Here is a 12505-nt window from a genome sequence, read left to right on the forward strand (position 1 = left end):
GGTTGAGCATGGCGTACTTCTTAAAGAAGAGAGTCTGGTTGATCGGATGGTTGAGCATGGCGTACTTCTTAAATAAGAGTGTCTGGATGATCGTATGGTTGAGCATGGCGTACTTCTTAAAGAAGAGTGTCTTGTTGATCGTATGGTTGAGCATGGCGTACTTCTTAAAGAAGAGTGTCTTGTTGATCGTATGGTTGAGCATGGTGTACTTCTTAAAGAAGAGTGTCTTGTTGATCGTATGGTTGAGCATGGCGTACTTCTTAAAGAAGAGTGTCTTGTTGATCGTATGGTTGAGCATGGTGTACTTCTTAAAGAAGAGTGTCTTGTTGATCGGATGGTTGAGCATGGTGTACTTCTTAAAGAAGAGTGTCTTGTTGACCGTATGGTAGAGCATGGTGTACTTCTTAAAAAAGAGTGTCTGGATGATCGTATGGTTGAGCATGGCGTACTTCTTAAAGAAGAGAGTCTGGTTGATCGTATGGTTGAGCATGGTGTACTTCTTAAAGAAGAGTGTCTTGTTGACCGTATGGTAGAGCATGGCGTACTTCTTAAATAAGAGTGTCTTGTAGATCGTATGGTTGAGCATGGTGTACTTCTTAAAGAAGAGTGTCTGGATGATCGTATGGTTGAGCATGGCGTACTTCTTAAAGAAGAGAGTCTGGTTGATCGTATGGTTGAGCATGGTGTACTTCTTAAAGAAGAGTGTCTGGCTGATCGTATGGTTGAGCATGGTGTACTTCTTAAAGAAGAGTGTCTTGTAGATCGTATGGTTGAGCATGGTGTACTTCTTAAAGAAGAGTGTCTGGTAGATCGTATGGTTGAGCATGGTGTACTTCTTAAAGAAGAGTGTCTTGTTGATCGTATGGTTGAGCATGGTGTACTTCTTAAAGAAGAGAGTCTGGTTGATCGTATGGTTGAGCATGGCGTACTTCTTAAAGAAGAGAGTCTTGTTGATCGGATGGTTGAGCATGGCGTACTTCTTAAAGAAGAGAGTCTGGTAGATCGGATGGTTGAGCATGGCGTACTTCTTAAAGAAGAGTGTCTTGTTGATCGGATGGTTGAGCATGGCGTACTTCTTAAAGAAGAGAGTCTGGTAGATCGGATGGTTGAGCATGGTGTACTTCTTAAAGAAGAGAGTCTGGTTGATCGGATGGTTGAGCATGGCGTACTTCTTAAAGAAGAGTGTCTGGTAGATCGGATGGTTGAGCATGGCGTACTTCTTAAAGCTATGTTTATTCAAGTTCCGCAGCTTTTTTCTCCGTCAACAAGTGTAACGATTTCGAATGTATCACCGTTTATTCCCAATGAACTATTGAAGTGTGAGTTATTGCGGTTTGGGAAGTTTGCAAGATCAATTAAGATTGTCCCATTGGGTTGCAAACACCTGGCTTTGAAACAGGTTATGTCGTTTCAAACACCCGGCTTTGAAACAGGTTATGTCTTTTCGGCGACAGGGAGAGGTTTTCTCTTCCCAACAGTTTATATTTTGGGCCAAAGTACAGGTTTAGTTGAAGGGGTGTAGTTCTCTTGCTTAATTTTGTGTCAGGGGCAGCTACATTAGCAATATGGAAGACACAAAATAACAGTATTTGGGGACAGGGGTCTGCGGGTGTGGTGGGAATGCTGGAGGGGGATGTTGGCAGCGAGACTGAGGGTTGAGTTTGCCTATTACAAAATGGTTAACAACATTGATCTGTTTATGAATATATGGGGTATTCAGAGGCTGTTGTGTAGAGTTAGTGTGGAGGAAGATTTGGTGTTGTGTTTTTAATTGATGTATAACCACAGTTTTGTGAGTGTTTATTGTGTTGAGGGTTCCCAGACCCATAAATGTTATTTAAATCTAAAAGCATTCTCTCTCTCTCTCCCTCTTTCTCTCTCTCCCTCTCTCTCTTTATCTCTCTCTCTCTCTCCCTCTTTCTCTCTCTCTCGCACTCTCTCTCTTTATCTCTCTCTCTCTCTCTCCTCTAATTATTCCCCCTCTTCTCCATATATCTTCCCACCACTCTTCCTCAAACGGTCTCCTCTGTGCCTTTCTCCTCTCCTTCACTCTCCTCTCACCCATTCCTCCCCCTATAGCCATTTGTCTCTCTCAATACCCAGGTGACTGCTACAATACACATAGGTTATTAACTGGGAAAAACAATAATAATCTCTATACATTTATACACATACTACCAGTATATAGTAGATAGAGAGACAGATAGACAGATCATTAGATTCAATGTAGTTAGTTACATGTAGTTAGCTAGCTGATTAGTTACATTCTCAGATCGCTATAGGACTATACTTTGAGGGCAAGCTTTGGCATGTTAGATTGATAGATTGATTAGTTAGTTAGTTATATGTAGCTAGTTAGTTAATTACATCTAAAATTCATTCCTATCATCATTGGAAGACGTGTGTGACACACTTACCAGCACTCCAAAGGCGATGATCTTGAGCACACACTCCATGGAGAACAGCGAGGTGAACACGATGTTCAGGTTGGCCAGCACAGCCTCGTAGGCCGGAGAGGCTCCGTCATACTACACACACACACACACACACACACACACACACACACACACACACACACACACACACACACACACACACACACACACACACACACACCACACACACACACACACACACACACACACACCCCCACATGCACGCACACACACACACACACACACACATATTTGCACATGCATGTATATACAGATATATGCACATAGACATACACAAGTACACAGAAATGCACAATAACACAAATACAGAGACAGAAATAAATGCATAAAGGAATATGACAAATATCATCCAAACACACACAGAGACACAGACAACCACAGACAGAGAGGAAGACACATCCAAACACACAGAGACACATACAACCACAGACAGAGAGGAAGACACATCCAAACACACACAGAGACACAGACAACCACAGACAGAGAGGAAGACACATCCAAACACACACAGAGACACAGACAACCACAGACAGAGAGGAAGACACATCCAAACACACACAGAGACACAGACAACCACAGACAGAGAGGAAGACACATCCAAACACACACAGAGACACAGACAACCACAGACAGAGAGGAAGACGCATATGAAGACAGATAGACACTCACACAGGTTAGCACACACAGAGGCAGAAACATTAGTTAAATCAGATAGATAGATAGATAGATAGATAGATGGAGAGAGAGAGAGAGACTTCCGTGTTAAGTTATATGTGTGTGAGTGAAGTGAGGGTATATATGAAGTGATATAATCAGGGTGTCCAGGCTTGTTGTACCTTCATCATCAGTACGATAGTATTGAGCGCGATCATAGCCATGATTGTATACTCGAATGGCGGCGACACCACAAACTCCCACATGCGGTACTGGAAGCTTTGCTTGTTCTTAGGCATGTGTCGCGTCAACGGTTTGGCATTAATGGCGAAGTCTATGCAGCCTCTCTGGAAACACACATACACAGACAAACAACAATGGGTTAATATCTCACTGAAAGTGCTGTGGTCTACTATCCTGATCCTGCAAACCCACAGGATGTGTAGGCTTCTGTTCTAAAGATGAGAAGATATTCAGCAACTCTTGGTAGGACCGTTATGATGGTCCGGACCATGTCATCATATGTCATAACAGCTGACATAACTTGTCATAACCTGTCATAATATGGTCATAACACTGTCATGACCCATATATGTCACCTGTTGTGACATATATTTAATTATTTTATGGCTGATTATGACACCTACATAAGAGTGTCAAAACCCACATTTACTCAAATTAGTTTTTTTCATCTCTTCCATTTGTTTGAGTTCCATTTGTTAGAAAGTTTGTAACTTAAGTCCTTTGTTGTAATGAATTCTTTAGTCATGTTTTTTTGCCATCATATTTTAAATGTTTATTTTATTTTTTAAATTTGATTTCACCTTTATGTAACCAGGTAGGCCAGTTGAGAACGAGTTCTCATTTACAACTGCGACCTGGCCAAGATAAAGCAAAGCAGTGCGACTCAAACAACAACACAGAGTTAAACATGGAATAAACAAGCGTACAGTCAATAATACAGTCCAAAAGTCTATATACAGTGTGTGCAAATGGCGTGAGGAGGTAAAGCAATAAATAGGACAGAGTAGCAAGTAACTACAATTTAACAAATTAACACTGGAGTGATAGATGAGCAGATGATGATGTTCAAGTAGAAATACTGGTGCGCAAAAGAGCAGAAAAGTAAATAAAAACAATATGGGGATGAGGTAGGTAGATCGGATGGGCTATTTACAGATGGGCTACGTACAGCTGCAGCGATCGGTTAGCTGCTCGGATAGTTGATGTTTAAAGTTAGTGAGGGAAATATAAGTCTCCAGCTTCAGCGATTTTTGCAATTCGTTCCAGTCATTGGCAGCAGAGAACTGGAAAGAAAGGCGGCCAAATGAGGTGTTGGCTTTGGGGATGACCAGTGAGATATACCTGCTGCTGCGCATGCTACGGGTGTGTGTTGTTATCGTGACCAGTGAGCTGAGATAAGGCGGAGCTTTGCCTAGCAAAGACTTATAGATGACCTGGAGCCAGTGGGTCTTGCGACAAATATGTAGTGAGGGCCAGCCAACGAGAGCAAACAGGTCGCAGTGGTGGGTGGTATATGGGGCTTTGGTGACAAAACGGATGGCACTGTGATAGACTGCATCCAGTTTGCTGAGTAGAGTGTTGGAGGCTATTTTGTAAATGACATCGCCGAAGTCAAGGATCAGTAGGATAGTCAGTTTTACTCGGGTATGTTTGGCGGCGTGAGTGAAGGAGGGTTTGTTGTGAAATAGAAAGCCAGGTCGATGAAGACGGCTGCACAGTACAATATTTTATTGATGGCGGTTATGATATCGTTTAGTACCTTGAGCGTGGCTGAGGTGCACCCGTGACCAGCTCAGAAACCGGATTGCACAGCGGAGAAGGTACGGTGGGATTCGAAATGGTCTGTGATCTGTTTATTAACTTAGCTTTCGAAGACTTTAGAAAGGCATGGTAGGATGGATATAGGTCTATAACAGTTTGGGTCTAGAGTGTCACCCCCTTTGAAGAAGGGGATGACCGTGGCAGCTTTCCTATCTTTAGGGATCTCGGACAATACGAAAGAGAGGTTGAACAGACTGGTAATAGGGGTTGCAACAATGGCGGCGGATAATTTTAGAAAGAGAGGGTCCCAGATTGTCTAGCCCAGCTGATTTGTACGGGTCCAGGTTTTGCAGCTCTTTCAGAACATCTCCTATCTGGATTTGGGTGAAGGAGATGCTGGGGTGGCTTGGGCAAGTAGCTGCGGGGGGTGCAAAGCTTTTGGCCGGGGTTGGGGTAGCCAGGAGGAAATCATGGTCTCGATTAGTGTGGATTTATCGGTGGTGACAGTTTTACCTAGCCTCAGTGCAGTGGGCAGCTGGGAGGAGATGCTTTTGTCCTCCATGGACTTTACAGTGTCCCAGAACCTTTTGGAGTTAGAGCTACAGGATGCAAATTTCTGTTTGAAAAAGCTAGCCTTTGCTTTCCTGAATGACTGCGTATATTGGTTCCTGACTTCCCTGAACAGTTGCATATCGCGGGGACTATTCGATGCTATTGCAGTCCGCCACAGGATAATGTCACGACTTCCGCCGAAGTCGGCTCCTCTCCTTGTTCGGGCGACGTTTGGCAGTCGACGTCACCGGCTTTCTAGCCATCGCCGCTCCATTTTTCATTAATCCATTTGTTTTGTCTTGTTTTGCACACCTGGTTTGCATTTCCCAACCACACTGCATGTATTTATTCCCCTGTTCCCCCTCATGTCTTTGTGTGATATTGTTTGTGTTACGTGTCATGTTTGACGCGCCAGACTGGTGTTCGTATATTCTGTGTTTTGTCACGAGGTATGTTTATTTGTTTGAACATAATTATTGTGACTGTTTGCTCGTTTGGCACTTTTGCCAATTGGCTGGAGGTTTTGACGCAGTGGCGTCCGTCTGTTGGTTTCTCCTGCCTCAATAAAGTGTGTGCCTGTTCACAACTCTCTGCTCTCCTGCACCAGACTCTACCAATACGCACACACCTGACAGATAAATAACTTATGAACATCCTGTGTCACTTTACTAGGACTAAGAAAATTTATGACACTGTCAATTAGCATTATGACCATCATAATCATATAAGCCAGATAGGCCTGTCACGTACATGCCCTCAGTCAAAAAGAGGGTGTCTTGTCCTGATCCTGAAATCTGCTCCTGCATTCATCAACAGAGCATTGGGGTAGGTGCATGTCTGACATCAGCGTGTGCGCAATTATAATCATAATTTAACATGGTCAATTTAAAAACAATTCTACAACATACTGTAAACATACTGTTGACACTTGGCTGTGGTGTAATCGGATGTTTTGCCTTGTGTGGTAGGTTTTGTGGGTTACGACACTCTTATATAGGTGTATATATCTCACAATACATGTCACCACAGGTCTAAATATATGACCATATTACAAAAGGTTATGACCGTGTCATAACGTGTTATGTTGCTTGGTGTCAAGTGTTACCGAAGTTTCCCAATGGGGGTGGACATCGATTCAACATCTATTCCACGGTGGTTCAACATCATTTCATTGAAATGACGTGGAAACAACATTGATTCAACCAGTGTGTGAAAATGTATGTTATTGTTACAACCAATGTGTTTCAGAAAATGCCTTCATCAGGCTTTTGTTCTAGTCTAGAGCTTAAACATTTGACTCAACTATTTGAGACCTGTGGGACAAGGTTACACCACTGGGGGGGGGGGGGTTAAACGCCGGCCATCTGTTCTTAAGGAGAGCATGCTAGTCACGGTCCCAATCTCCCTTGGATGTTTTTGTCACACTCTTAAAAGCCTGGAGTTGTTACAAATAATAGCTACAATTTTAGCGAGTGGCGTAGTGGTCTAAGACACTGCATCCCAGTGACAAAGGAGTCACTACAGACCCTGGTTCAATTCCAGGCTGTATCATAACCGGCTGTGATTGGGAATCCCATAGGGCGGTGCACAATTGGCCCAGCGTCACCTGGGTTAGGGTTTTATCCGGGGTTGGCCGTCATTGTAAATAAGAATTTGTGTTCTTAACTGACTTGCCTAGTTAAATATATATATATTTTTAAAAACAGTATCTTTGCCATCACTTTTTCATGCAATTCTTCTCCAAACTCTCTGCCTTCCCCCTTCTACTCCTGTCCCTCTCTTCTCACCTCGTTTTTCTCTAAACTGTAATCCTCCATCATCTTGTCTCCTTGCTCCTGGAAAGTGATGATGATGAGAGCTACGAAGATATTGACGAAGAAGAAGGGGAAGACCACGAAGTACACCACGTAAAAGATGGACATCTCCATCCGGTACCCCGGGCTCGGGCCCTGATTCTCATAGGTCGCATCCACTGAATGTTTCAGCACCCTGGTGGAAGGTAGAGAGGAGAGAGGGATGGTTAGGATGGGGGGGGTGGGGCGGTTATGTTTGGCTGGGGGTTGTGTTATGTGTTTGGGTGTGTGTTTGTGTGTATGTGTGTGTGTGTTTGAGAGAGCGAGAGAGAGATAGATAGAGATAGAGAGAGAGAGAAATAGTTTTGTTTGTGTGTGTGCATGAGCATGTGTCTGTGTGTCTATCAGTCTGTGTGTGTGTGTGCGTGCACATGTGTGTGTGTGCGTGCACGTGTGTGTGTATGTCTGTACTGTACTTACTGCGGCCACCCCTCTCCGGTAGACACGGTGAAGAGGGTGAGCAGGGCCCAAAGCACGTTGTCGTAGTGGAAATCGTACTTCTTCCACTCCCGCTTCTGCGCCTTCACTTCATTATTCCGCTCATAGACTAGATATTCGCCCCTGGAACACACAACAGATTGTTCATACCTACACTGTGTGTGTGTGTGTGTGTCTACATCATATCATGTGTCCATCATGTCTCCTGACCTGCAATCGCGTTCAAACTCTTTGGACTCGTCAGTGCAGTAGAAGAATCTCCCTTTGAACAGCTGCACGGCCACCACAGCAAAAATGAACATGAAGAGCATGTAGACGATGAGGATGTTCAGGACGTTCTTCAGGGAGTTGACCACACAGTCAAACACAGCCTGGAGACACAGAGATACACAACAACACAGTCAAACACAGCCTGAAGACACAGAGATACACAACAACACAGTCAGACACAGCCTGGAGACACAGAGATACACAACAACACAGTCAAACACAGCCTGGAGACACAGAGATACACAACAACACAGTCAAACACAGCCTGGAGACACAGAGATACACAACAACAGAGTCAAACACAGCCTGGAGACACAGAGATACACAACAACACAGTCAGACACAGCCTGGAGACACAGAGATACACAACAACACAGTCAAACACAGCCTGGAGACACAGAGATACACAACAACACAGTCAAACACAGCCTGGAGACACAGAGATACACAACAACACAGTCAAACACAGCCTGAAGACACAGAGATACACAACAACACAGTCAGACACAGCCTGGAGACACAGAGATACACAACAACACAGTCAAACACAGCCTGGAGACACAGAGATACACAACAACACAGTCAAACACAGCCTGGAGACACAGAGATACACAACAACAGAGTCAAACACAGCCTGGAGACACAGAGATACACAACAACACAGTCAGACACAGCCTGGAGACACAGAGATACACAACAACACAGTCAAACACAGCCTGGAGACACAGAGATACACAACAACACAGTCAAACACAGCCTGGACACACAGAGATACACAACAACAGCGTCAAACACAGCCTGGAGACACAGAGATACACAACAACACAGTCAGACACAGCCCGGAGACACAGAGATACACAACAACACAGTCAAACACAGCCTGGAGACACAGAGATACACAACAACACAGTCAAACACAGCCTGGAGACACAGAGATACACAACAACACAGTCAAACACAGCCTGAAGACACAGAGATACACAACAACACAGTCAGACACAGCCTGGAGACACAGAGATACAAAACAACACAGTCAAACACAGCCTGGAGACACAGAGATACACAACAACACAGTCAAACAAAGCCTGGAGACACAGAGATACACAACAACACAGTCAAACACAGCCTGGAGACACAGAGATACACAAAAACACAGTCAGACACAGCCTGGAGACACAGAGATACACAACAACACAGTCAGACACAGCCTGGAGACACAGAGATACACAACAACACAGTCAAACACAGCCTCGAGACACAGAGATACACAACAACACAGTCAAACACAGCCTGGAGACACAGAGATACACAACAACACAGTCAAACACAGCCTGGAGACACAGAGATACACATCAACACAGTCAAACACAGCCTGGAAACACTGAGATACACAACAACACAGTCAAACACAGCCTGGAGACACAGAGATACACAACAACACAGTCAAACACAGCCTGGAGACACAGAGATACACAACAACACAGTCAAACAAAGCCTGGAGACACAGAGATACACAACAACACAGTCAAACACAGCCTGGAGACACAGAGATACACAACAACACAGTCAAGCACAGCCTGGAGACACAGAGATACACAACAACACAGTGAAACACAGCCTGGAGACACAGAGATACACAACAACACAGTCAAACACAGCCTGGAGACACAGAGATACACAACAACACAGTCAAACACAGCCTGGAGACACAGAGATACACAACAACACAGTCAAACACAGCCTGGAGACACAGAGATACACAACAACACAGTCAAACACAGCCTGGAGTTACAGAGATACACAACAACACAGCCAAACACAGCCTGGAGACACAGAGATACACAACAACACAGTCAAACAAAGCCTGGAGACACAGAGATACACAACAACACAGTCAGACACAGCCTGGAGACACAGAGATGCACAACAACACAGTCAAACACAGCCTGGAGACACAGAGATACACAACAACACAGTCAAACAAAGCCTGGAGACACAGAGATGCACAACAACACAGTCAAACAAAGCCTGGAGACACAGAGATACACAACAACACAGTCAAACACAGCCTGGAGACACAGAGATGCACAACAACACAGTCAGACACAGCCTGGAGACACAGAGATGCACAACAACACAGTCAAACAAAGCCTGGAGATACAGAGATACACAACAACACAGTCAAACACAGCCTGGAGACACAGAGATACACAACAACACATTCAGACACAGCCTGGAGATACAGAGATACACAACAACACAGTCAAACACAGCCTGGAGACACAGAGATACACAACAACACAGTCAGACACAGCCTGGAGACACAGAGATACATACAACACAGTCAGACACAGCCTGGAGACACAGAGATACATACAACACAGTCAGACACAGCCTGGAGACACAGAGATACACAACAACACAGTCAGACACAGCCTGGAGACACTGAGATACACAATCAAACAAAGGCACACAGCCTGGAGACACAGAGAGACACAACAACACAGTCAGACACAGCCTGGAGACACAGAGATACACAACAACACAGTCAAACACAGCCTGGAGACACAGAGATACACAACAACACAGTCAGACACAGCCTGGAGACACAGAGATACACAACAACACAGTCAAACACAGCCTGGAGACACAGAGATACACAACAACACAGTCAAACACAGCCTGGAGACACAGAGATACACAACAACACAGTCAAACACAGCCTGGAGACACAGAGATACACAACAACACAGTCAGACACAGCCTGGAGACACAGAGATACACAACAACACAGTCAAACACAGCCTGGAGTCACAGAGATACACAACAACACAGTCAAACACAGCCTGGAGACACAGAGATACACAACAACACAGTCAAACACAGCCTGGAGACACAGAGATACACAACAACACAGTCAGACACAGCCTGGAGACACAGAAATACACAACAACACAGTCAGACACAGCCTGGAGACACAGAGATACATACAACACAGTCAGACACAGCCTGGAGACACAGAGATACACAACAACACAGTCAGACACAGCCTGGAGACACTGAGATACACAATCAAACAAAGGCACACAGCCTGGAGACACAGAGAGACACAACAACACAGTCAGACACAGCCTGGAGACACAGAGATACACAATCAAACAAAGGCACACAGCCTGGAGACACAGAGATACACAACAACACAGTCAGACACAGCCTGGAGACACAGAGATACACACAACACAGTCAGACACAGCCTGGAGACACTGAGATACACAGTCAAACAAAGGCACACAGCCTGGAGACACAGAGCTACACAACAACACAGTCAGACACAGCCTGGAGACACAGAGATACACATTCAAACAAAGGCACACAGCCTGGAGACACAGAGATACACAACAACACAGTCAGACACAGCCTGGAGACACAGAGATACATACAACACAGTCAGACACAGCCTGGAGACTCAGAGAGACACAACAACACAGTCAGACACAGTCTGGAGACACAGAGATACACAATCAAACAAAGGCACACAGCCTGGAGACACAGAGAGACACAACAACACAGTCAGACACAGCCTGGAGACACAGAGATACACAATCAAACAAAGGCACACAGCCTGGTAACACAGAGATACACAACAACACAGTCAGACACAGCCTGGAGACACAGAGATACACACAACACAGTCAGACACAGCCTGGAGACACTGAGATACACAGTCAAACAAAGGCACACAGCCTGGAGACACAGAGATACACAACAACACAGTCAAACACAGCCTGGAGACACAGAGATACACAACAACACAGTCAAACACAGCCTGGAGACACAGAGATACACAACAACACAGTCAAACACAGCCTGGAGACACAGAGATACACAACAACACAGTCAAACACAGCCTGGAGACACAGAGATACACAACAACACAGTCAAACACAGCCTGGAGACACAGAGATACACAACAACACAGTCAAACACAGCCTGGAGACACAGAGATACACAACAACACAGTCAAACACAGCCTGAAGACACAGAGATACACAACAACACAGTCAGACACAGCCTGGAGACACAGAGATACACAACAACACAGTCAAACACAGCCTGGAGACACAGAGATACACAACAACACAGTCAGACACAGCCTGGAGACACAGAGATACACAACAACACAGTCAAACACAGCCTGGAGACACAGAGATACACAACAACACAGTCAAACACAGCCTGGAGACACAGAGATACACAACAACACAGTCAAACACAGCCTGGAGACACAGAGACACACAACAACACAGTCAAACACAGCCTGGAGACACAGAGATACACAACAACACAGTCAGACACAGCCTGGAGACACAGAGATACACAACAACACAGTCAAACACAGCCTGGAGACACAGAGATACACAACAACACAGTCAAACACAGCCTGGAGACACAGAGATACACAACAACACAGTCAAACACAGCCTGGAGACACAGAGA

The 12505-nt window shown here is 44.9% G+C and overlaps 1 protein-coding gene across 18 annotated transcripts in view; it reads right to left on the reverse strand.

The window, feature by feature from the left end:
- The window catches only part of LOC109880125 (voltage-dependent P/Q-type calcium channel subunit alpha-1A), a 106731-nt gene that overhangs the window by 56070 nt on the left and 38156 nt on the right, over positions 1-12505 (reverse strand). For all 18 annotated transcript variants that reach the window (XM_031834955.1, XM_031834953.1, XM_031834952.1 and 15 more), the window contains 5 exons: positions 7949-8109; positions 7721-7861; positions 7235-7436; positions 3293-3457; positions 2418-2528 (listed from right to left, as the gene is read on the reverse strand). In XM_031834955.1, coding sequence (XP_031690815.1) covers positions 2418-2528; positions 3293-3457; positions 7235-7436; positions 7721-7861; positions 7949-8109 — 780 coding nt within the window. The remainder of the gene's footprint in view (positions 1-2417; positions 2529-3292; positions 3458-7234; positions 7437-7720; positions 7862-7948; positions 8110-12505) is intronic.

The sequence above is a fragment of the Oncorhynchus kisutch genome, linkage group LG10 (genome assembly GCF_002021735.2).
Source record: "Oncorhynchus kisutch isolate 150728-3 linkage group LG10, Okis_V2, whole genome shotgun sequence".
In the NCBI taxonomy this organism is placed as follows: domain Eukaryota; kingdom Metazoa; phylum Chordata; class Actinopteri; order Salmoniformes; family Salmonidae; genus Oncorhynchus; species Oncorhynchus kisutch.